At 38.8% G+C, this 27,093-nt stretch overlaps 1 protein-coding gene across 1 annotated transcript; it reads right to left on the reverse strand.

Moving 5' to 3' along the window:
- Positions 1-758: 758 nt before the first annotated feature.
- VAPA (VAMP associated protein A) lies at positions 759-26,946 on the reverse strand. The gene is made up of 6 exons (XM_064433736.1): positions 26,651-26,946; positions 9,899-10,051; positions 7,205-7,308; positions 5,115-5,195; positions 2,530-2,706; positions 759-1,580 (listed from the first exon to the last, which is right to left on the reverse strand). The coding sequence occupies exons 1-6, from the start codon at positions 26,724-26,726 to the stop codon at positions 1,422-1,424; spliced, it is 750 nt and encodes a 249-aa protein (XP_064289806.1). The 5' UTR covers positions 26,727-26,946; the 3' UTR covers positions 759-1,421.
- Positions 26,947-27,093: the final 147 nt, after the last annotated feature.

Consider the following 27,093-nt stretch of genomic DNA (forward strand, 5'->3'; position numbering starts at 1 on the left):
AGTACAGATAATATTTTGTTTCAATACTACTGTTTGTTTTTATGACATATTCAGAGATGAGGCAAGACATAAGATTAAGTGCAGGGAAGCATTTCAGACCCCAAAAATGCATTTTTTTAAAACTTAGCTATACATGGTTAAAACAGGTAGATCTGCCAAGAGTTGCATAAAATGATTTTTATTTCCCAAAGGTGAGCAACTGAGCCAAAGGTGAGCAACTCAGCAAATATCAACTCTTCTGCATCATGGAATTCACTACGAGCGTCTGAATGATTCAACTTGCATTTTTTAGTATCTGCTAAGACAGAATTATAAACTGAGTAAGTTAATACATGTGAATTAAGTACCCTTAAGAAATCAAAGAATAATGTTGACTCCTGGAAGACACCCAGAAGATCCAAAGATGGAACAGAAGGTTGATTATTACACTCCTGCACAATCCAAGCAAATTGTTAATGTATTGAAAACATTCATGTCTGGCATTTGCACCTGCTGGATATCCAAATTATTCTGTCCCAAAACAAGTTTGATAACCATCCTCTTTGTAGCTGAAAGCAGCCAAAAAACAGTTCATTTTTTTAAACAAATGGAATGGAAACCTCTTTTTTTTTTTCTTTCCCAAGCTTCAATTACAACAGTCAAAGCCAGAGACTTAAGCAAATAAACTTCAAAATAGCCATTTGTTACAAGTAGCAAATTACCATGAACAATGAACTTGTTAAGAATCCCCTCTAAAAGCACGACACACACAAACAGGCTACCCAGCAGAAAAATCTGTTAACAATTTTATTTCTTTTGTCATGTTAAATATTATGGGACAGGACTGTTAAGGATGAAGAACTCTCAACAATGCCTCACAAGGAATAAGAAAGAAATTCTGCCATGATATTAGCAAAGTAAGGTAAGGAGAAAATTTACACAGTAAGAGGCACCATTTCCCCCAGAATACCTCTTGTCATATTCCTGAATGAGTGGGATTAGCAATCTAATAAATCATTTGTCAAGAGGTAACAGCAACAGATAAAATTTTAAAGGATTATTAAAATAACATTTACAAGACTCTGAACAATTTTTGAATTCTTATTAAAACCACAGAAAGAAAGAACAATTCTTTATTTATGAATTTTCATAAAGGACTGACTGTGCAACTGATACCTGCTATTGATGACTGAATGTACAATTTTGTCCAGCAGCTGAACAGTTTGTCTTCTCAGATTGTGTTTTCTAACCGTGCGAGATCATTAAAGGCAAAGCCTGTTATGATGCTGTACACAAGAACGGCCACTCGGGCCATACTACCCATGATGTGGTAGGTAAACAAACTTTTTTCTGGCCAAGAGAAAACAAAAATAAACAAAAACAAAACAAAAGGAAAAAAAAAAGGAAGCTGCAGTTTTGCATGCTTCTCTGACTCATTCTTTCTACAAGATGAACTTCCCTAGAAAGAATCCAATGAAAATGGCTGCAATTACAACAAGAAGTGAAGGAAGAGAATTAGAGCCATTATCTCTGAGAGCCAAAGCTGTGGGTGATCCAGATTTATCCGAGTGCGCTACCTTTCTGAGCCTCAAGCCTTCATCCTGAGGGGAAGAAAAAACACAGATGGAAAAAAACCATAAATGCATCACTAGGATAGTAAAAGCTGAACCCAAAAGGCCATATTTACTGGTAAGTATTTAAATAAAGTTTTAAAAAAACCCTCAACATATACAACATTACATCACAGCAAATCCAAAACATGAACATAGAAAACCGTATTTTAAATAAGAACCATAATTCACTAGCCTCTCTGCTTAAAAAAAAGTACCAAAAATCTTGCTAGGCCCAATGAAGCATTCTGCTCTTACTTAGTATGTGTCAAAATTAAATAGCAGTAATTCCTTATTGCTAAGGAGAAACATCTGCTTTGTTTAGTGCCAATGTCATCAGAATAACAGGCGTGGAGATATCATACTATTTCATGGTTCTTTAAAAGGCTATCCCGGCCAATGAAATTGTCAGAACTGTTCCAAAGCAAATATATAGAAAAGACACAAAGTCATGTATCGACAACTTACCGGTCACTGAAGTGACACCTTTACATAAAGGCACAAGAAAGTAGTGTTTGCTTACCTCCTCTGGCCAAACAATTGCTCTTGTTCACTAGATGTTTGTAATACAAAATGTGACTGCTCTAGATCTCACTCATTATCAATGAAAAATAAAGCACTTTTACAAAGCTACCAATTCAATAGCTTTGACTTGGACTTAAAATAACTAAGATCACCTTAAATAGGACCACTACTACATTTGAGAAGAACATTATGCAGCTTCAGTGTCTCCTCCATGACAATGACAAAGTCTCAATCACAGACAAGTTCAAAATATACATTATATACAGGACAGTAAACTCATATCATGAATCAATCTTGACATTCTAACAGCTTTATCTACTTGCTGGAATATACATATTTTGGCCTAATTATAAACCAGACCTTTCAATCTAGAAGAGTGAAGCCACTTCAGTATAAACATGGATGCAGAACTTACTCTCAGGTGCCGATTTTCCTCTGTCAGCTTCATAATCTCTGCCTGAAGTCTTTTGCACTCCTCCACGAGCTTCCTTGTTTCAGTGTCATTAAGTGAAACACTATGTGGTTTTGGCATCGGTCCATCCTGCTTAGATGTGTTCAGTACTGGGGCGGATTTGCTTGCATCTATATCATTCTACAAACATCAAGAATGATTTGAGAATTTACTTACCTAGAGAAAAATCATCCACAGCTTGAAAGTGAAATAATGGAAGCTACAAATATAGCTCAATGAGGTTTATATTTACAGTAAACTGAACAGACACACTGACACTTCAATTCTGATTAGCTCAAGTATTAAAAAAGCAAGAGGAGATTTCACTGTTTATCTGGTACTACATTCTACTGAGACACAAATTAATACTTTAGCTGCTTAACACTGACCCAGGAGGCATCCAAAAGAGGGCATAAAATACACCAAAGAGCATTTGAATTTGGCAGGGTGGGGGTGTGAAATAAAAACAAGAAAGTAATCCTGCAATAGTAAGAAACAAAATAAAGTCAGAACAGGTCATGTCACCAACTCCTATGAACAAATGTTTTGCGCTTATAATACCTTTTAGTGAAGAATAATAAAGTGCTGCACAAACATGAAAATTAAGTCTGACAGCATCTGAAATACACATTACTAATTCTGAGGAGTCACAAAAAGCTCTGAAAAGAACAATATTAAAATTAACAATCTAATTCCCACAGCTCTGCTCAAAATCACACAATCATAGAATAGTTTGGGTGGGAAGGAACCTCAAAGAAGATTTAGTTCCAACCTCCTCCCCCCAACTAGAGGCAGGGACAATTTTCACCAGATCAGATTGCTCAAAGTCTGATCCCACACAGCCTTGAACACCTTCAGGGATGGGACATCCACAATTTCTCTGGATAACTGGGCCCAGTGCCTCACTACCTCCTGAGCAAAGAACTTCCTCCAAACATCTAAGCCAAATCTTTCCTCCTCTAGTTGAAAATTATTCCCCTTTGTGCTACCAGTATCTGCCTGTGGTAAAAGTTGCTGCAATGAGGAGCAATGCTGCATGGAGCCTTCTCTAGGCTGAACAATCCCAGTTCGCTCTGCTTGTCTTCATACAAGAGGTGCTCTAGGCCTCTGAGCATCTTCATGGCTCTTCTCTGGACTTTCTCCAGCAGCTCCACACACTTCTTATGCTGGGGAACGCAGAGCTGGACTCGGGACTTCAGAGGGGGTCTCACAAGGGCAGAGTAGAAGGAGGGAGATTTTCTTCCCTTGATCTACTGGCCATATTTCTTGTGGTGCAGTCCCAGATGCAATTAGCTTTATGGGCTGTGAGCACACACTCAGTAGTCTCATGTCCAGCTTTTCAACCATGAGAAGCCCCAAGATCTGGCAAGCCTGACTGCCAGTGAAGATTGAGGTAAGAAAGTCACTGAGTATCTCAGCCTTCTCCATATTTGTTGTCACCAGTTCTCCTTTCTTGTTTATCAGGGGGGTTCACTCTCCTTGTCCTTTCTTTTCTAACAAACTCCATATTTACAGAGTCCCCTCTTGTTACTCTTCACATCCCCTGTCACATCCCATTTCATCTGTGCCTTAGTTTCCGTGATCCCATTCCTACACACCCCCAAACCATATCCCTGTACTTCCCAAGTCACAAGTCCACCTTCCACTGGCTGTGCATTGCCTTCTTACTCAATGCAAGGAGGAGATCCTTGCTCAGCCATGCCATTTTCCAACCTGCCTTCCTTGATGTCTTACACATGAGGATGGAGAGCTCTTGCACTCAAAGAAAAATGGCCTTAAGGAGTGGGCGCTAGAAGGGCCTAAAGCCCCTTAAGAGTGGCTGTAAAGAAATGACTTTTTAATTGAAGAACAAGCTCCTCTGTCCCTAGGGACAGTTTCTTAAGAGGAAGTACAAAAGGAGGAAGTTTTGTATAACCCATTACATTTCTCTCACTACATTACACACTTTATAAAATTAAAGCTAGAAAGTAGACAACTAAGTGCCTTGATAATAAATGCTAATAAATATAAAATATTTATTACATTATAAAAATTATAATAAATAAAAAAACCTTTACACTTTTACTGTTTAACACACATTTAGGAAGCTTACACCTTCATCTCACAAATTATCCTTTCAAAAAAAGAAAAAACAATAAACCAACCCCAAAAACCCTGACCACAAAGAAATCCCTATATCCCCTTCCCCCCAAGATTAAACTGAGATTTAACTTCAGATTGCATCTGAAAACTATGAAGTTCAAAAATAACAAAAATATAGTTTTTTGGCACTGCTCTCCATTGCTGGAGTTTTCTAAGATGTGGTTGGACAGAGTGCTCCCTTTCAGACTAGATCTTGGACCAGATGGTATTTCAAGGTCCCTTTAAACCTGGGCTGTTCCTTGATTCTATGAATCCTTAAAAAGTTATATGCTGAACACCCCTCCTGTCTAATTTAGTACAAATTCCATAGATTAATTTAGTCATTAAATCAAGTAAATTAAAAAAACCCTGAAATTTCTGTGAGATCCTACCACTCAGTGTATGACAGTTTCTTATTCCTTACTTACCAGTTTATCGTTTTCGTTGGGCATTTCAAACACACATCTCAATTTGGAGTCCATCAACTCATCAGGTTTCGCTTCTTTCCACTAAGGAAACAATTAATAGTTATTTAACATGCTGGACTTATGCAAACATCTCAACATTTCATGAGCTTGCTCTTAGCACTGACCTCCCATTCAGCTGAATACCATGCTTACCCTCCCTGCAATTTTCAGACTTGCTCATGAACAATGCTTTTTGTTCACACTCACTGCTGTGAAGTAACAAAAGCTAGAGATGGGTATTCAAGACTGGAAATGAAAACGAGTAAACTGAATGCAAGGATGGATCCATCAGAGGTTTGTATAAAACAGGGAGGAGACAATACAGTGGTTTCTTAACACACAATGAGAAACAAGTAGCATCTGAGTCAGTTTGAGAAGAAAGTTCTATCCCTATTATGCCTCAGTAAATGTACTTCTTGTATCCCATCTTGGAAGCACTGATTTTAAATAAAAGATTGAAAGACACCTTTTAGTGATTCTACATGTGTTCTAGAGTAAATTTCTTTAGTTCTTCAAATTTTAGACTCTTACCTGCCTTCTCCTTTTATTGCATATCATGTGACAATTTGGGCCTAGAGAATTTTTCAAAGCTACTTATAAAAAACATTTAAATTTTAATGGTTCTCAGTATATTTAAATAATTTAACTATGCTGGAATCTCTCTACTCAGCTGACAATTAACTTTCAAAGCATGCACTTCATGTAGTTGTGTTAAATTCTTAGGCTCAGAGACTGGGCTGAAGTCTGCAGCAACTTTTCTAAAAGGTCCTCCTGTTACCTTATAGGTGTCAAATATTCAGGTTTTCCACAACATTTTTTTTCTTTCCAGCAGTATTAGTTATACAGTAACTTTTAACTACAATTAGCAATTTTCTGCAAGATCTGTTTCTCAGTACTGTATACCTGAACTCACTAAGAAAGCAGTTATTTAAAAGGTATTTCTGAAGTAGGTTTTCATATCCTCACCAAAAAGGCATGCTTCATTTACCAAAAATAACCAAGAGCTCCTAAAGCATATGAAGAAAAACAAACCAGTTCAAAAAGGCAGACAGATGTTAACACTCATGTCTCCAAAGCTTCACAAAATCTAGAAGGCTTTCCACTGCTTCCAATGAAGACTGATGTCATGGTAGTCTTTGCCTTCATATAAGGGGACAGAGCCCAAAAGGTCTCTTGGATTTCGGCAATTTATAAAATCTCATCTTGATCCTTTGTTCTCCCTCTCCTTCTCTGCCTTGAGTGAACATCAAATGTACCTGTGTGAACCCAGGCATTACTTAAAATACTTTGCAGAGTCAGAAGCATGTGCAACGCTGACCTCCGCCTTAGGACATACTTACACGAGTCCACATACACCCTAAAAGGCATGTTCTGACAACTGAGGGCTTCATTCCCATTGCTGCCAGCCAGTAAAATCAGAAACAGTCACTTTACTTCTGAATGAACAAGCACAAACCTACATATCTTCTTTATGGGTGGGTCTTGCACCAGACCAACCCAGCCTAAGAACTAAAGCTACAATATGGTCTATTGAAACAGAAAATAAATATATCAATCATTTGTGCTGTGTTTAGCCAGCACTTGGTATCTTGTAGGGAGACACATCTTAGTCTTGAAAATGTTTTAATTCATTATAATCCCATTCAACATTTCACTTAAACACTTTTCGTACCACATGAACCCATTTACATACAGCTTCAAGCTTGTTGTTTGAATATACTCTTGATTCCTTCAAATTCAACCTGTTTATCCCTTTTAAATTAGCTGCATATAAAGATATAATATGCCCATATTTTAACACTGAACTGACCTTATCTTAGACTCTCTCCTATTTCCATTCAGTAACCTCTATGTTAATCACTACAGGCAAGTTCTTAGAACTGACCTTGTATTTCATATTAAAAACTCTGAATCACATTTGAAGTCACACTTGTTCACAGATAACCAAATTTTTCTTCAAAATGAATTGCAAAAACGTGAATAATTTATAGTTAAGCCACATTTTTTAAGGAAAATAAAGACATCATCCATTTTACTCCAATTTTACTTACCACTGCCTCCATATCTGTAATATTTGGTGGTGCATAGGTTGTTTGTACCATAAACTTGTGTTTACTCTTCTCATTTGGGTCATAGTCAAAAGGCTGCAGCATTACTGTTCCAAAGGAAAAAACAAAACTGTGATTCTTCAGCTAATCACTACAGCAAGCATGTACATACAGCAACCTCTTTAGACTTCAGTCCTCATTGAACAGACATGGAAAGTTAAAATGCAAAGGCAGTGCATACACTGTAGAAAAAGGGACTGAGAGGTCCGAGTCTGGTGTGGCTGACATGATTATTTCTGTAATTACTATAGGAAAAGACATTTCAATATACAAATATGAACAAACATCCTGTAAAAGAGACCCAAAAAATTTACATCTAAATATGTGTATGTGGGAGTAGACTTACAACTTGATCTACCAGAGGATGAGGATGCAGTGAACTGGAGAGATAAATTATTTTGCAGTGTACATACACCTGTCTTCCAGAGAATGGGAATTTAAGTTCAGTATATCTTTATACAAAATTAAGAGAAGTAGAGGCAGTTTCAGAAAATTATAAGAAAAAAATACATGGAGTCCTATAACAGTTATCTATGTATGTACCTATTTTATGTAAATGAGAAACCTATGGCAGAGATACTGATATAGCTAGAAAAATGCAAAAGCAGAGAGAAAAACATTAACAAGTAACAGTAACAAGCTGTGAAAGAACAAGAGTAACATGGTGTATTATAAAAAAACCCAAGAACAAGCAATTGCTGTTAACAAGTTAACAGCAAACAATACATGACAGATTAATAAGTAGTAAATTTAGGGTATCAATGCAAAGAAAAACAGCTCTTAGGGAATTTGCATTTTTGGAAAAAAAATTTAAAAAACGTGGCTGAAGGTTACTTAGTGATTCACAGTTGAAAAGTAATAAATGATTAAAAAATGTCAGTGGACTTCCTTAAAATGACTGTCAAATCACATTTCCAACAATGAATTTTAAAACTGGCTTGGCTCTGAATCAGCACGATGCATTAAACAGGCTGAAGACAGCTAACACTACCACAACATTCAGTTTTGAACATAAGAGCACACAGTATCCTACAGTTATTTCTCTCTGCACAACAATATGAGAGAAATCTATTTTTAATTATATGAAAGATGACTCAGCACTGAAAACATTCAGCTGAGAGACTGATGAGATAAAGTGGGTCACTAGAAAAATAATCTGTGCACTTATCTTACCAAATGACCCAAAATAAATGATATGCCTAAAAACAAAAATATGAAGCTGACACTGTGGGGAAGAGAACTTAGTTCTGAAAAGCACTGTGGAATCACTGTAACTAAACAATGGCACTTGAAAACATCTTGAGGTCACTGTAGCTGAATAACTGCATGAGAATCCAGTAATACACAAATAGGCACATCAAAGACTTCCTGCCATGCCAACCGAAGACTCAAGCAGTGTGACAGGTTTCCCTTTATTGGAGATCCTGAAGCCACAATACTGTTTACAGCTCCAGTACTGACTCATTTAAAAAACCAAAATATTTAAAGCTTTGAAAAGATGATTTGTAATATGAAAACACACAGGATCTAATCCCTCAATCTATTCAATTCCCTGAAGAGAAATGCCAGTGAGATTTTGATTGTGATATTGAACTACCCAGTGGAAAAATCCCAGATACCAGGTCAAACACACAGCCAAGGCAAAATAGCTGTAAGTTGAAGATGGAAATAAAGAAGTTTTTGACTATTTGAATCTTAAATCAATTCCCAGTAAAATAATCTTTCATCCCCAAGTCAGTGAATAAGTAACACAAATCCAGATGCTGGACTGCCCATGGTAAGCAATAATGAAGTTTTAAAGGGCCCCATTCTACAGATCATATTAGATTAAAAAACTCCTACAAGAAAAGTTACTCTCAGGTTTTAATCAACCATAAACTTGTCTTGCATTCTTCTTTGCATCATTGAACATAACACCTGAAGATAGTTTTCCAGTTTCTTTTAAACTTCCCAAAAGTGTAAGAATATGGATCTGAAAAGCTCTGAGGATTGTTCCCTTATTTCCCTTTTGCTTTGCTACAGAGGTCTCCAAGGACTCTAAAATAATCATTTTTCTAGACCTAGGAGCTCACACCTGTATTGCCTGTGATATCTACAACCTGAATTCCCCTTATCCTAGAGATTCTACCACAAAATGGTCAGAAGAATGACCCACAAAATCATTTACCAAATCTGCAGACTAGTATCTTGTCTTCCCATTTTCTTGAGAAAAACAACTAGATACAACTGCAAACTAATTTTTTATTAAATGCAATGAACTATGAAATGTTACACTGAAAGCACACCAGAGCAGCCAAGAAATGCTCTACTTCAGGAAACAAAAAAGAATATAGTAGTCTGAGGCAAAGGTACCGTTAATGTCACTGCCCATTTTCAACTTGCTTTTCCTTCTTTTAGAGAGCCACAAATAAATGTGACAAAGGCAAGTATTTCTACATGGAAGATTTTTTTTTTATGTATCATTGCATCTCTACATCAAGTTGCCATCATACTAATGAGGGAATTCCTTTTTATTTAAAAATAAAAAGGTTTTGAAAAGCTGACATACTTCAAACAGTCTTTAGGATCAAGCATTAGGGAACTAGCAACAAAGGCTTTAAAAACATTTAACTTACAACTGCATATATTTATTTTTACCTGAAACAATTACAGATGATCCTGGGTCAATAATTCCACTGTTTGGCCTCACGCAGTATCGACGAGGTGCTGTGGTCTTCACTTTGAAGCATACTTTTCTATCTGATGGATTTCGTAGTTTAAGATTTGTAGTTACTACATCTGTAAAGGGACCTGAAAAAAGAATTGGTCTTTTTAAAATACATGTGCATCTCTGGAGAAGAAATCTGTTTATATAGTACAAGTAACTCTTAAAATACATCTTGTTGCCAGTTTGCTGGCAGGTTAAATCATACACCTGTTAGGCACATACCCTGTGTTACATGCAAAGAGTGCTCTGTCACCTTAGTTACAACAATATACATTACAGCAATCAAGAACTCTTAAATATTACAACAGACTCGAGCTGCTGGCACAAGTGGTTCATATGTGTATATGCTATTCCTACCAAATCATTCTTAATATTTGAAATACCTAGAAGGTACTGGTCACATGCAAAAGCAAATTTTGCTGAATTGTTCTTCAGGAATAGAAGTAACACATTCTTTGGAACGCTTTCAATTGTTTAAAGAAAGAAAACACTGAGACTAAAACACAGTCACTGCTCTGGAGATTTCAACTTCTGTAGGCTTCTGACCTCCTATAGAGTTAAAAGAACAATGTATCCATCGCCTCTTTTAAACTCGAAATAAGCAAGAGAGATCATACTCTGTTTATGCATGTACTCTAACTGATCCACAGAAAAGCAATAGTTGCTCTTGTAGTTGAAGTTGCTATATTCATGTATTCAATGCAGTGTACTCTCTAAACTGTATTTATGTTAAACCTTCAGGACAGGAATTCCTTCCAAGTCTGGACAAGAGGCGTAATTCGAATATCAAGCTGGAAAAGCACATCTTCCAACAGGGATCACCTTCATGCAATGCCACACAGGAACATCACAAAAAATAAGGTTCACAGCATTCCGAGCAGTGTAAATCTCCCTTATGTTTGTGTCATCTGAAAGCAAGACTGCAAGGGCTCTAGAAAAATGGTGTTTCATATGAACATGAAATTTATTCAAGAGCATTCCATGTGTACATTAACTTTTAAGAACCTTCTTTACAGTTCTTTAAAACTACACATTAAATAACTACAAAATAATTTTTATCAGTATTGAAACCACAACAACTTTTCCATTAAAAAACTACAATGAAAGCAAACTTCAGATTAAATTGGATGAAAAACATAAGTGATACGAACAAGTGGCAAGGTACAACAAAACCACCAACTGCATGAGACATAGGAAGTCAATTCAGGGAGGTCTGAACACCTTATTCCATAGAGGAGTCTGCACTTCTCTGAAGGAAAAAGCTCTGCCCGCTATCAAAAACCTTACTACACTAGAGGGCTCACTACCTGACTGATGCATTTATTTCTACAGCTCATTCCAAGGACTTGATTTTGAGAGAGCGTTAAACAGTCCTAACACAAAACACCAAGATACAAATACATAAAGACTAAAAAGAGAATCACTGAGAACCAGAATACTGAGATGCGGATGAAGATACATGTGAACTAGGTTTACATTCAGTGAGGTTCTTTTGACAAAATAGGAACTGGTATTATTTGTCTGAAATTTCACTTCTGATCTGACTTTACATGGTGGATGAAGTAAGTCATCCTCTCAATCCACGCAAATTTGACACAGGCCCCAAGATTTACAAAATTACTTGAAAGTTTTCTGCCACTTATCTTTTTGATGGTTCTTGCATGATCCAGTTGTCTTTACCTATAGAGGAAGGTCCAAAAAAAACCTCCCATCACCCATACCACAAACTGAACTAAAACCAGGCAGCTGAATACTCTTCTCATTCTAAGACTGGTGATACACTCATAACACACCAAACATGTATTTTTTTTCAAGCTACACACACATTTTTGAGGAAGTTATTCTGGGAGTTTTACTAACAACTACCTAAGCTATTAGTCATCTAATAACCACTGCTTTTGCAGTGCCCAGAGGCAAAAAGCACTTTGAATCTGGCTTTCAAACTTGAGAGTTACTTTTTTTTAATTGCAACTCTAGGCAACATGAGATGGTCTACTTCTCAATCTTCTCAACCACTTTTACTAAGGACATTCTGCACAAAGGAAAAAAAATTCAGTTCAGAGGCTCATTTTGAAAAGCACAGGCATCAAGAAAAGGAGATATACTATTCAAAACCAGCCTGTTTCAAGACAAAGCAACAGTGAATTTATAAACTGATGATAAACTGCTTCTTAAACTAAAATAAAAGATGTTCTGTTTCTTTTGTGATATGAAAGGTCTCCTCATGCCTGCCTTTTTAAAGTGTGCAATAATGAGATACGATTCAATATATTCTTTCAATTACTCCACTATTTACTGTCAGTTTCAACACCTCAGATAATTAAAAGAAATCTGCTTTTCTTTCCCAGGTACATGAATGCAGTGACCTCCTTTGCATTTCCTGGATACTTCACAAAAAAAAGGTTTTAGCTCGGGGACATTTTTTAGAATCAGACGTTTCTTTCAGAGGTGACTGAAATCTTTTTCAGGTAGAGGATGCTTATGACAGCTTTACCTTTTACCTGATTTCTAAAAGCTTTAAAGAAATAGCTGTATAAAGACTCTTAAGATTTGCAACCATCAGATTTAATAAATAGGTGGTAACAAATTGGTGCACAAAAGGAAGAGATGACTGAATTCCACTGTTCCTGCAGATCCCAGCTGTTTGGTAGTTTTGTGGCAAACCAACAGCTTGGATCTGAGAAGGGACAGACAAGAACAGACAGAAGGATAGTAAATCAGAAAAAAAAATCTAGTATCTTTCAGAGGAGCCACATGATATAAACTAGCATGACATACCCTTCAAAAAAGAAAGAAACTGCAAAACCTGAAGAAGATTCTAGTGCTCGTTATTATGCAAACATAAGGACCACTACCTTTACAGGAGTGGGGAAATAAAGTAGAAGCTGGCAGTAACAGCCTAAGTGCAAAAGCCTAAACTACAACCATTCTTGAGGAAAAATGTGGGGCACAGGCAGAAGAACCAGGAAGGAGAAACGTTTGGATTGTACTACCCAGACTGCATGTAAACAAGGAAAAGAACAGGCAAAGAGGGATACAAACATTCTGCTCATGTACCAAAATGGACAAATGCACACCCACTTCATCTCAGTAAATATTCAGCTACACCAGGGCAGCATTATAATCTCAAAAATAGCATCTTACCTGCTGCTTGCATGACACTCTGGTCCAAGCAGATTTTTATTTAAGCATTCAAATCTCAGATAGGCTTATGTCTAACTGTACACACAAGCTGTGGTAATTCAACTAATAAAATCCTCAGGCTACATACCAATGTAACATGATGTCTAATGACAAGAGGTCACTGCTTTATAAACCTGTAATCTCAATCCAATAATCTCTGGAAGTCAAGAGTTACTTCAGAGGGGACTGCAAGTTCAACAACTCTCTTAGTAGAGTAAATTCAAGACAAAAATTATAGCATCTCCCTGGAATAAAGGTTGTGAAAGTGCCAGTTTGTTCCAATTGGTTTTGAATGGAGCATGACAATTCATGCCACAAGTTTTCCTGCCACTTTGACTTATGAAGGCCTTAGAAAAGGACAGACACCTGCCTAATCACACTCAGAAATACCAGACTTATCCAAAAACTTCATGTGCTGAGTTTCTATTTCAGCATCTTGCAGTGCAGTCACCACACAACATTAATGCCGGGGTTGCCTCTGGCAACTACACAGCTTGGACTACAGCAACAAGTGGGCAGGAAGAAATGCCATGAATTTTGCACAGACAGTTTCTACTGCTGAAACAGTGCCAAGTTTCCCAGCTTGCCACAAGCTTGCCAGTTATAATGCAGTAGAACCAAAATATATGTATTACTGGATAGGCAAGACCTGTACAGAGATCTTTTTCATCAATGCTCATTTTCATTTCAGATTCAGGTCTCCTTCACTGTCCCAGCTTCAAAAGCCATTTTTCTACCATCTGAGATGGTCAAACACCAGGGAAGAAATGATGATGTGAACATGCCTTCCTAGTTGGGAAGGAAGGGCTTAGATAAACCTCCACAGGCTTGGTACCCCTGGCAAAGGTAAGAGACCCATGTCAGTACCTCTAGCTATACAGAGCAAACAAAGCACTTTTGAGAAGGAAACAGGTTTGGTCAGCAAGAAGCTCCATTCAAAATTAGTAAGGTTGCCATAATGTACACAAAAAGCCTGCCTTAAAATACCACCTCTCCACAAAATTGGATAAGAATAAATTATAATTTTATTAAATTACACAAAATCGGTGATAATTAGAAGGCAGATCACTTGTAGAGTTGTACAAAAATGAGCATGCATTATTTAACAAAATCAACAGCATTTTGTGAAAGAGCTTAAGTGTTAAGCATATCACCCTCTTCAATTTAAGACAATGAACTGTAGCTGCCACAAAAGTCATTATCTAAGCCGACTCTGCCAGAAAACATTCTAGTTCATGCATTGAATTAACATTTATTTAAGCTGTAAATTGACGCAGCAGAGTGATACATTCAACCACATCTAAAAACAATGTAAGTACACATAAAAAACATACACAGACTGGCAAAAGGAATTCAATCTCCTTAAAATGTGTTAGAGTATTAACTTTAAAAACACTCTTAGAGCTTTAAGTGGAACTCCTTAAAATGCATTAAAGTATTAACTTTAAAAATATGGGGATTATATGCTTTAAGTGGAATGCTGTTTTTTAAAAGTTGCTGCATCACCTTTGAATTTTGAAAAGCACTTGAAACATACAGAACACTTCAATGCAGCTTAACTAAAACAAACTCAGAGAAGTTTCCTTTGGATGCACAATACAGTTAGGTTGGGCAGAAAAAGAAAATTCATTTACTGCATTTGACAGTTTGCGTCCTAATAAATGAGAAATGGGCCCAAGTCAGCAGAATTAAAACTAATAGTAATATTGTAAACCAAGCAAGACAGATTTTGGAGACCAAGTAAACTGACTTTTCAGATAGACCTGAGAGGAACAGAGTAAGATCTCCAGCAACTCAGTCTGCCAGAATCAAATATAACAATGGAGTAAAGAAAGAGTAAGTTAAATTAAGAAAGCTCCATGTAATCTATATTTGTATGATGTTATATGGAATTTTTAAATTAGGCCAAAATAGAATTGTTTCTTCTTTCCCATCATTTGACACAGCAATCACAAAATGGTTGTGGCTGGAAAGCACCTCTAGAGGTCATGTGGCCCAAACTCCCTGCCTAAAGCAGGGATACCAAGAGCCAGCTGCCCAGCACCATAGCCAGAAAACTTCTGAATACACACAAGGATAGAGACTCTACAGCCCCCTGGACAACCTGTGCCACTAACTGGTCAACCTCAGAGTAAAAATGTGTTTTCTCACGTTTAGAGGGAAGCTCCTGTGTTCCAAGGTGTGTCCAATGCCTCTGGTCTGCCCATAGTCACCCATCTCCATCATCTTTGCACCTTCCCTTCAGGTATTTCATACATCAGTAAGAATCTCCCAAGCTTTCAGTTCCCTAGCCTGGAGTAGCCACAGCTCTCTCAGCCTTTCCTCAAAGAGAGATGCTCCAGTTCATCATCTTCCTGGCTCTTCTCTGGACTCTCTCCATGGTGTCAGTACTGGGGAGACCAGAACTGGACCCAGAACTCCAGCTGTGGCCTCACCAGTGCTGAGCAGAGGGGGAGGATCACCTGCCTCAGCCTGCTGGCAACATTCCTCCTGATGCAGCCTGGGACACCACTGGCCTTCTTTGCAGCAAGGGCACTTTGCTAGCTCATGATCAACTTGGTGGCCACCAGGATGCCCAGAGCCATTTCTGCAAAGCTGCTTTCCCAGCTGTTCAGATCCCAGCCTGCACTGCTGCTTGGATGGCTGTTCCTCCCCAGCTGCAGGACTTTGCACTTTTTGTTGAACTTCGCAAGGTTCCTGTCAGCTGTCCACCTGCCAGCTCCCTCAGCACTCACGTGTGCATTGCACCAGAGTCCTTGGACTTACTATGTCTAGCTTACTTAAGTATTCCTTGACCAGATCATCTTCCACCAGAGGTACTGAAGGAAAGATGTCTAAAAATGAGAAATACTTGTGTTCTGTAGCAAGTCAAAACTACCTTGACTATCAGATAAGAAAATCAATCTTAAAATATACACAAAGCACTTTATTGCTCAAAATTGAATTTGATAGTCCTTTCTGAAAAAAGCATATTTGACATAGCTGACACAACAGCGAGTGGAATTTGTTTATTTCCATAAATTCATTTTAAGAAATTAATATTCAGACCTCTATGAAAAAAATCTGAAGAGAATATATAATATACATTACCGTCGAACATAAATAACTCCTTCCTCTTGAAATACCAGAACCATGACCATTCAAATACCTTTGCCCAGTGGAAGAAAAATCCCAACTCTAACAAATCACCTACATTAAAATTATTCATGGTCTATGAAGCATAATAACTTAGGTTTCATGGATTAATACTTAAACATGAATATGAATGATCAGGAATAATCAGTGGATGAAGGTGAGAGATTAATTATACCTACAAATAACCATGGCTCTCAGGAAGATATTCATATATTAGAACAGCATTACAGAATCTTTCACTTCTTATTCTACCCTGGCACTTGAGAAACAGTTACATTTTATCATCAACCTGCATGTAAAATACAGAATGCAAAACAGGCTTTATAAGAAAGCTGACACACCTTAATGTCCACAATTCCTGAGGGCTGATTCTAGGCTACCACTGTTTACAAGGGGTAACATCAGATTTTATCTGAGCTCCCCACAATGACATGCTGTCAGCATTCATGCTGCTGATGTGTCTATCATAGATTTTTCTTTCTAAAAAATGCTGAGACAATGCCCATTTTTAAATCCTAAAATAGCTCATCTTCATCCATCAAAGGGGCAGAGCCTGCATACGGCTACACAGCTTGTTAGAGGTGCTTGTGCAGATGCTGGCACGCACACTTTACTGGGGGCTGGTGTAGGAGAAATGGGAGCTGAAACCTTTTGCCTGCCATTCTGACAGAGAAAGACAAAAATACAACACAGTGACATTTCAAAGCAGACAAAACATTTCCTTACATGTTTTTTCTGGATCAAAACTTCTTATTCACCCCAGCTTGTGACTGAAATGTTGTTAGTAGCCAAGAAACCACAGTAAAAATGCAGTAAGCACCTACCTATCTCAAGGGTAAAGTACAACCACAGATGATTACCAGGAATTCTGGTCAAGAGAGCATTCTTTTCTTTATATATTAGATAAAATACAGACTAAATGTAGACTGTCCTGTATTTAATGTTAAATATGGGCAACAGTTTCTTTAGCCTTAACAACAACAAAACACCACTAGTTATAAGACGGTACAACACAGAATAACTTCATCCAAAGATATTACTGCTGGTATTCAGCTTAAGCCTTAAAATCTAGCAGTCTAGGCCCAAGTCAGTCATAGATGTCTATTCTTGATATCTTTCCTATTGAAAGAGTGCCATTACTAAAGGACAACCTGGTTACTAACATCAAAGGGATGCTTGTACCTTAAACTTAACCTCCATAATATCGTGAATTTCTTACTCGCAATTTAGCTCTGCTTGATTACACTGTTATTCTTGCCAGAGACATATTAAGAGCATACTAAAATTGGTAGCTCTTATTTCTACTAGAATAAAATCTTCAGGATCTAATCATAAAGTATTATTCATACCAAAGCATTGCTGAAATAACAAGAACAGTAGAAATATTTCAATGGTGCTTAACTTGAACATTTAAACCATCAAATTATCCCCCCAAAGTCCCGAAACTAATATATACACGCAATCTTTCAGTATAGGTTTAGTTCAGTAAGGGCTATGATAGAAACCCTTCCTGCTGGAGCAGCTATTCTCTTCGCTTGCATAAGGTAGGGTAACTAATGAGTTTGATATTTACAGAGGTTCTTGATTTTCAGAATATTAGCATATTTGATCAACAGAATTAAATAAACAAGTAACTTTTCCCTTTCCTTTTTACTTTTAAACTTGTTTTGTATTTAACCTGCTATAGCTTACCAATGGTTTCAGTGATGCTGAAAAACCCAGATGTGCTGCTTAAAATATTCAAATATCCAGCAACTTAAAATCCATATGCATCATCACATAAAAAATCTCCCATTGGATATACCTAACTGATCTGCATTGCAACATACAAGATACTCTTCAAACTGTATAGCAGTAATCAGAACACTTGTAATCATCTCAGATGACAGCTGTAGTGGCACATAGAAAATCAGTCTTCCCACAGAAGACCTGATCAAAAGCTCTTGCCTTGCACTTTTCCCAATATGCTCCAAGAACTGGGTATCAGAGGCCAGACACAAACCTTGAACAGACCACCAAAGCTCTCATGGTTTTCTCTGGTTTCCTTGCAAGCTGCATCCCAACAGTGTGAAGAAGTAACTTTAAGAGCCAGTTAAATTCTAAAGTCTTCCACCATGGACAACAGCCCAGAAAATTCTTAAAAAAAAAAAAAAAAACCCAAACAAACAGTTTCAGCTGTTGGACTGCTACATGGTATCCAACCTCAGCCCATAACACAGAAACTGGTCAAAACAGACTTGTGTATCAGACATTAAAATCTCCTACAGACAGGTCCAGCTGACACTGGACTGCCTCCCAAACACACCACCAGATCACTGCAGTTTCAGCGTGACGTTTCAGTCTCTGGAAGCACAGGCCACAGGTCTCCATTTCCCAAGCCACTGAAAGCCAAGCACAACCATTTCCTCCAGTCACTTGGGTAAACAAACACCTGCTTCAAGCAGAAGTTGCATTTAGATGGTGTTGTCGATCAGGCAGGACCACAAACTCCACTTCCTCATCAACTTCACATCCCAGTACTGAGCTGAGCTAATGCAGCTGCACTTCCCAGGACCAGTCAGGTCACTGCTACAGAAACATCTGGAGTTCCATCCTGAGCTGTAACACAGAACGTGCCTGGTAGATGGCTACTGGACATTCAAATTAAAAAACCAAACAGTTTTTACTTTCAGTTGGTCTACTATGTTTACTGGCCTTATTAGCACCATGGTGTTAAACATGATAACATGTTAAATTAATATCGTATCCCTACAGACTAGAATTACTAGGTTTATTTCACATACAGAGCAGTTAATTACACGTATATAATTTTTAAATTTATGGATATCCCTTTTTACAAAGGAAAAAAATTAAACATATCTCAGTCAAGCTATTCTAATGTTTTGGAATGTAACACAAATACCTCCTCTACCTTAAGTACATAATTGTATACCATTAATGTCGTACCAAACTATCAAGAGCATTGTAAACTCATTACCTAGGAGAAGCTTTCTGAAATCCACATGAAACTAATAATTTTGTAAGATGGTATCTGATGCATTTAAAACTATTTTTGCCCACAATTTTAGAAGGTTGGTTCAGACTGACATGATTCAAATTCAGCTAAGTTTCTAATGATCTAAATACATTCATAGCCACTTGAAGCAAATTCATTTTTCCACCAAGTCTATCCTTTAGTCTAGATAGATATTCTTTTCCCCAGTGCTTACCTTGCTGATGTATTTATAGATAGCAATCAGATCCCCTTTCAGTCTTCATTTTGCTAAGATTAACAAGCTAAAGCTATTCTCCTTCTACTTCACTTGTGTTAATAAAGCTGTCTCTGCATCATTCCCATTTGGGTTCATTTTATCTGACTAGGTGTTGCCAGGGATGCATTCAGATGAAGCTTCATCAAAGCCAAAAACCTTGACATAAATACTTTCCTCACTACAAAATTACAGTCCTGTATTTGCCCCATTTCATTACTTGTCACGTTCACAATAAACCCATGATTAAGTACTCATCACTAGTTTTACTTCTTTTTCACCACTTCTACGAAAATGTTTTATTATTAGCACACATCCAATTTTGGTTTTGCATTCATCACATCTCCTAACCTTGCATTACCAGTGAGCTGTACCAGCATACTCCCACCCATACCAAGGTCATTAATGAAAATTATCAGACTTTCCTCAAAAATATATCAAAATGTATTGAAGACAAGGAGTTAGTGACAGCCAACATGGCTTTATCATGGTCACATCAGGCCTGACTACTCTAGTGGCCTTCTACGGTGGACATCAATGGACGAGGGAAGGCTACACGTGTCACCTACCTGGACATCAGTACAGCCTCTAATACCCAACATTCTTACTCCTAAATTAGAGGGTGATGGGTTTGATGCATGGACTGTTAGATGCACAAGGAATTGTCTGGTTTGTCCAAAGAGCTCCAGTCAATGCCAGAACATTCAAGTGAAAACCAGCAACAAGTGGTATCCGTATCCCCCGGGGATGCATACTGGGGTAGTATTACTCAGTATCTTCATCAGTGACACTGACAGTGGAAGTGACATCACCCTTGGCAAGTCTGCACCAAGTGACACCAGGGGAGCGATGCAGTGCATTCACTGGAGGGAAGGGATGCCATCCACTGGGACCTGACAGGAGGGAAAGGTGCCCCCATGGGAATCACACGAGGGTCAGCAAGGCCAAGTGCCAGGTCCTACACATGGGTCAGGGCAATCCCCAGTATCACAGACAGAGAAGGTCTCAGATCAGACTGCCACATTCTACCTGGGACACTGCGTTTTATTCCATGTTCCATCTGCCTCAATGCTCTTTCCTGTAAGGCTTTGCTCACTATTGAGGCCAGACCAATTCAAGCCACTGAGGTGTCAGAAGATTTTATTCCAAGACCACATTTTGAGAAACAAAGGGCAGAAAAGTTCTGATTTGACTATCTTCACAAATTTCATGCAAACACTTTATTTTCTTCCTCTTCCATGCTTAATTAAACACATTAAGTCCTACAGCAGGATAATATTCAGCAAACTATCTTAATTCACAAGACCTTGCTCATATAGGAATGAGCTGAAAATATCTGTTTTCCTTTATATAACTATCTATTTCTAAATACATTCAAGTACAAAAATGAAATACGACATCTACATTGCTAAACAATTTAAAATGCCAGGAAATAACTTTATACAATCCAAAACAACACTAAAAGGCAATAGAAGCTAGAAGCCAAGATAACCATGCCCCAAGTCTTACCACCTTAAGAAAAACAAAGTTAGTAGTAAAATTCTAACTTGTGTTTATGCATTTTTATTTTCAAAAATATCACATCAGAAATTATCTTTGTAGAGTTGTTTTGCTGATTTTTTTCTTTTTAAAGAAATAAGCTTACACTCACTTATCAAGTTCATCTGACATCACAAGCCTCGTAAACTGACAGCTTCCAAACTGGAAAGTGTAATACTTATCTAATTAGTCAGGGTTGGTTTTTCCACTTTTAATACAGTAAGCTCTCTTCAGAAACCTTTTCTATTTGAATTCATGGCTTATAAGGGAAGTATGTAAAACCCTTCAGTGACTGATAGTCACAAAGATCTGGTTAACAAACACCTCCCAATGACAAAGCAAGTAAAATGTTTACAAACCATGGTAAGGCCAAAACAGGAACAATTTTTATTTCCACAATGGACAGTAGGTGCACTAAATATTCAGATATATTTACTGATGCAATAAAACAGCTCCTCTCAATGCTCTCAAACTTTCTACTTTTCAACCTGGCCTTGAGCAACAGTACACTGTTCATGCATAATACAGAATGTCTTTATAACATTAATAAAAATGTCTTGTGGTGATCTAGAACACCTGCTTATGCTATCAACAAGCAGCATGAATAAGCACTTTATAGTAATTACAATGCAAAGGTGAAGCTTTTATACCAATCACTGGTACACACTAGAAGGACAAGATGTGAGGTTTGGATAGTGTTTCACTGTTTAGTGAAGCAACAGCAATATTAAGCAAAACAGAGCCCCATAATTTTCAGGTAAAGGACAAAACTCCTAAATCTTCACTGCTGTATACCTCTATCACCACAAGAAAATATTCCATTACTGAATCTTAAAACAAATGACAAACTAGTTCTGCCAAAATATAATCTAACACTGTAACACACCTGACTTCACAGATCAATATAACTCCCTTTTTATAAGGCAGTTTTAAATGCAGTCTAGCACAGTGGTAGAGACTATTGTATAACATAATAACCACCTAATAAGCAACACCATGTAAAAAACATTATCTTTCTTTTTCTTCCTCAACACATTCCCACAAATCATCCTGTGCTTCGATTTTCATTAATATATATAATGTCAAGAAATTAAAATACTAATAAATACTACATTTGAGCCAGGAAACAATGGATAGAAGTATACATATAGGAAGAGCAAACAATGCCAAGAATTGCTCTTGTATTTAAAAGAAAAAAAAGTCAGACTACGTGTTGAATACTGAGTCATTTTATTGTCATTATGCAATTCCCAGCCAGTAAAAATATTAACTTAAATGGAACCATTTCAAAGTATCAGAAAGTCACAACTATATTAGTAATCATTTACAATCAGTTTTCCCCCCTCTACACTCCCACTCTTTTAGTTTCAAAAATGTTCCTGAATGAAGATAGCAGAAAACTGACATCCCAATCACCTTTTTTTTTCTAACCTATGTTATAAAATTGGGACATAAAAAATTTAATGTTACTTTGAAGAGAGTGAGAACAGGCATAAAATTTGACATAATCAAGATACACACAAGTAAGGCAGTAAGATCACATTTGAGGACTTCAAACTCTGCCTACACCAAAAGGCATCCTAGGCCAATTCTGGTAACAGACCTTGAGGGCAGGGGATGCATTTAACATTGAGCTATTTTTGCCTTTAAATTCCACCTTCTCGATTTGCAGCAACACATATCCCATGGCTTTCTGTGTTACCAATAGCAGAGTAATGATTACAAAATAACCTACAGCAATATTTCTGTATTATTTTAAAGGCTGTCGAAATCTGCATTTCAGAATAAGCCGCAATACTTGAGTGAAGTGCTCTCTACCTCCCATGAAAGTCATCTGAATACACACCAGCTGATAGCTGATTTTATACACTGACAATTCCAGACTATGATGCAGATCAACAATCAGAAATTAAATATTCTCTGTCACACTGATCTCTCCTAGTAACTCAACCCACCAAAAAGAAAATTTACTGCACACAGACACATTCCAAATTTTATTTTAGTTTGCTAAAGGAAAAGGGTAGCTCATTATTTTGAGATGTTTACAAAGGTAACATAACTGGACTTCGCACATTTGTAAGCAAGATCCTCAATAAAGGATATTAATTTAGAATATTCAGGCGTTTTTAGAATCTTGCATTGCTAGTCAGACTCTTCTGAATCACATGAAATTTAAATTCTGAACACTGTCTACTAATGTTCTAAAGCTCATCAAATCAACTAGTGTTGATTTTCAATTAGGTGTTGCAGAAGCACGTCTTATGACTGATTTAAACATTTGGAGAAGGCTTTTAAATATTTTTTTAAAAAACTACCACAATCCAAGACCAACCTAAATCCATGTCACTTAAAATTGCAAAACTGGCTTCTCTGGCTTAAGAAAGGCGTTTCCATAAAAGTGCTTCAAATTTTTGAACTTAAAACTTCAAATGTTGCTATTAAACTACGTAACTGCTTACAAAAAAAAATTAAAAAACATATTTATTCACAGGGCACCAATTCCAGATTCCCATAATCTTCACTGAAGTAGAGCCACCAACAATGACTACATGTATGAGTTACATGAAGAAGGCACCAGCAAGAAGATGTTCCAGCTTCTGAACAGGTTGCTTTCAAGCGTCTTGTGTTTCAATTCTTCCCATCCAGTCCTAAATAAACCCCAACAAAGCAAGCCAACCTGCAGGAGCAATATGGCTGAAGAACCTGGGTACAAGACCAGAATTTTGCCATGAGGCAAATTCTCAGTGTTCCACACTGAGTGTCTGAAAGTGATATTACATAGTTTATCAACTGCCTCTTGGTTTCATCACTTTTAAGTACAATTTTTCCCTTTGTCACATTTGCACAACACTATGAAAAGTACTTAATTGTTTTGTGGGCTTTAAGAGATTCCTGATAGTTTCAGAATCCAAAGAAATCCACCTACCGAAGGGGGTCAGAGGGAATCAACCACAACCCAAACACTACTAATGACTGCAATTTCTAGGACTAGAAGCACTATAAAAACAGAATTGCAATTTTGGACACCAAGGGAACTATGTAATGTGTTAGCTACCACAGGACATGCTCTTAGAACTCCCCTTGAATCGTGCTGAATAAAATTCAAGGATAAATGTATTACAGACCTTATTTTTGCTGACAGAGTAAATTAGGTTTTATTAATAGAAAAGCAGTTTCATCAGGAAATGATGAATTTAAAGCCTTGTTAACAACTTCTTATGTTAAGTACTACATATCTTTTAATGAAATAGTTGTTTGTAAAGGGGCACACTATTTCGTTTCACTGTTACCCTAAAGGTCAGCAAATCCATTATAAATTCCTGAGGCAAGAAAACCAATAACATTATTTGTTCAATTCAAATGTTTAGACTTAAACTGGATCTCTGCTCATATGCATCAATAATAATAATAAAAAAGGATGATTGTACCAATAAAATAACTTTGAATAATCTACTGCACTGAAAAAATGTAGTTTTATTCTTTTAAGAAAGTTTATGCTTCTCCTACACTAGGCTACTTTTATTCTGAGTCATATATTCTCTTTCTTACTAACCAATTACTTTTTAAAAGGTGACACTCAGAATTCATTATGCCAATATTGCATTCTTCAACACAGTACTTTAGAACTGGGTTACCTTGTGGCCCACAAAGCTTTTTAAACACCTCTAAATAATAAGCAGTTAGAAAATATTTCTTGAGAGTGCACTCAATGCTCTCTGAATTGACAGCACTTCCTGTAGTATATTACTGCAATAGTACAGTAATAGAGTGCTGCAGTCTCATTATGCTTCATATTTTGTTTTTGCTTAGTCTGCTCTTCAGAAATTTTCCTAATATATAAATTAGCCTGAAACCAAAGTTTATGCCTAAAGAATACACATTTCATGCTCTAAGTGCATAAACATAGAGCGCAATAAAGATCACTGACTGACAACAGCTTCACACAGACAGAATTTCTCATCTAGTATTTATTCTATCAACACACTGTTCCATATAACATCAATATGGCTTAGTTCCACCTCAAAGACATCTCAGCATTTGCAGGCTTCAAATCAGACACAGTATTTTTTAAATTAAAATAAAAATAATGCATTTTCCCCCAGCCTGTTCTTGCATCACCCTGTCTGAAGACAGCATACTGAAATGTGAGTGCAGCCAGACCGGCAGCATTTTAAAAACACAAAACCAAAGTGAAAATGACAAGTTCCTGCAACGGTTTTGAGTCTGCATATGAAAGTGAAATTTTTAAAAATTTTAAATTGAAGCTATGAATAAATTAATATGCATGATTAGACAGATGTTGGGGTTTAATTGATTTGACAGATCAATAAAACAAGTATAGTTTGCTAATTTATCTAAATGCTAGGCCAGACCAAATGTATTTTGGGGAAATACAGTGTTCTATTCTAACACAAACATTCATTTGTTCTAGTTGTCCGTGCAAGATTTTTACAACATCATAAATTCCACTCTGCTCTCTAAAACAATGAAAAATGAGCATTCTAAAAGTGGAAAACACAGGAATGTACAGGATTAGGCACGTAAATGTGCTGACACCAGTCACAACACTTAAAAATATAAGTTCACATAATATAAACTACTCTTTAAAAATAGTCTAATATTGATGATTCCAAATCTGAAAGGTTCTGAGATTTTTCTCAATATCCCTTACAGATATATCATCACAAAAACTACATGTTCTGACACGCTTTTTTTTTTTTATGCCCATGCCTTTCAACGATCACTCATTTCTGACAGAGCCTTTCCTTTCTCAACTGTCTAACTCACGAGGAGAGAAAACCCCAGGCACACACGACACCAGCACTAGCAGGGACCTATTTTGACAGCAGCACGTCAGCACTCACAGCCATGCGGTCGGCACGCAACACACAGCACACATAAAACTTCCGAAAGGCACGCATTCCATTTCCCTCACTCCCAGGAAAGAGGCGAGCTGCCTGTTTACGTTCCGAGAGCCTGCCTGAGCCATGACAGCTCTGGGGAAAGGGCGGGGAGCCCTTGCGGGGCTGCGATGCACCGGGGCCGGCCACCGGTGCTGCAGAGCCGCACCAGCCCCGCGGCCCAACACGCCTGAGAGGAAAAGTGGGACAAGGCCAGGCGTCAGGGCAGCCTCGTGAAGGCTGGAACCCCGCAAGGCTTCCACCGCCCGCTCCAGGGCCTCTCCTGCCCGCTGCTGCCAGAGGGAGCCCGCACCGCCAGCGAGCGGAGAGCGACACCGCGTCCCCGGGCGCCGCCGCTCCGGGGCCGGGCCTAGGAGCGCAGCGGAGTCCCGGCGGGGCGGGCGGGGGCAGGGGCAGGGAGGGGGCGGCCGATCCCCCCCGGCACCGCGGATCCCCGCGGGATCCCAAGATGGCGGCGGCCGATCCCGCTCGCCGGCTCGGCGGCGCCCCCCATCCCCCGGCGGGCGGGCGGGCGGGCAGCGCCCGGCACCGCGGCCCGCCCGCGGCAGCAGCGGGGAGCGCGGCGCCCGGAGGCGGCCCGGCGCCCAGGCGGAACGGGACACCGCGCCGCTGCCGCACCTCTCCTCTCCGCCGCGCCGGGTTCCCCCCTCCTCACCTTTGAATTTGAGGTCGGTGGGCGGATCGAGCACCAGGATCTGCTCGTGCTTCGCCAGAGCCCCAGCGGCCGCCATCTCGCTCGCTCGCTCCGGCGGGAGGAGGGGCGGGGGGGAGGGCGGAGGAGGCGGAGGAGAAGGCGGAGGAGAAGGAGGAGGGGCGGAGGGGGCCGGCGGTGCCGCCGCTCCCTCGCGGCGGGCGGGCGGTGTCTCGGCGCGGCTCTGCGGGCGCTGCCGGCGGGGCGCGGGCCGAGGGCGGGCGCTGCCGCTGCTGCTGCGCGCCCCCGAGCGCGGCCCCGCGCCCTCCCCGCCCCGGCAGCACCGCCCTCTGCGCGGGCACGGCGGCGGCGGCGCGCACCCCCGAGCCTTCCTTGTGCGCATGCGCCCGGGCGCCGCGGGGTCGTCCCACACGGAGGCACCGGGACACAGACGGACGTGGAAACAG

This window comes from Passer domesticus, chromosome 1 (assembly GCF_036417665.1).
Source record: "Passer domesticus isolate bPasDom1 chromosome 1, bPasDom1.hap1, whole genome shotgun sequence".
Classification (NCBI taxonomy): Eukaryota; Metazoa; Chordata; class Aves; order Passeriformes; family Passeridae; genus Passer; species Passer domesticus.

Bases quoted from the DNA above. Each gene is read 5' to 3' on its own strand.
- VAPA (XM_064433736.1), bottom strand. From the start codon at position 26,726: ATGGCGGCCGCTGGGGCTCTGGCGAAGCACGAGCAGATCCTGGTGCTC. The intron at 2,707-5,114 runs GTAAGTAAGGAA...TGATGTTTGTAG, and splicing joins CCAACGAAAACGATAAACTG to AATGATATAGATGCAAGCAA. The intron at 1,581-2,529 runs GTAAGTTCTGCA...TCTTCCCCTCAG, and splicing joins AGGAAAATCGGCACCTGAGA to GATGAAGGCTTGAGGCTCAG.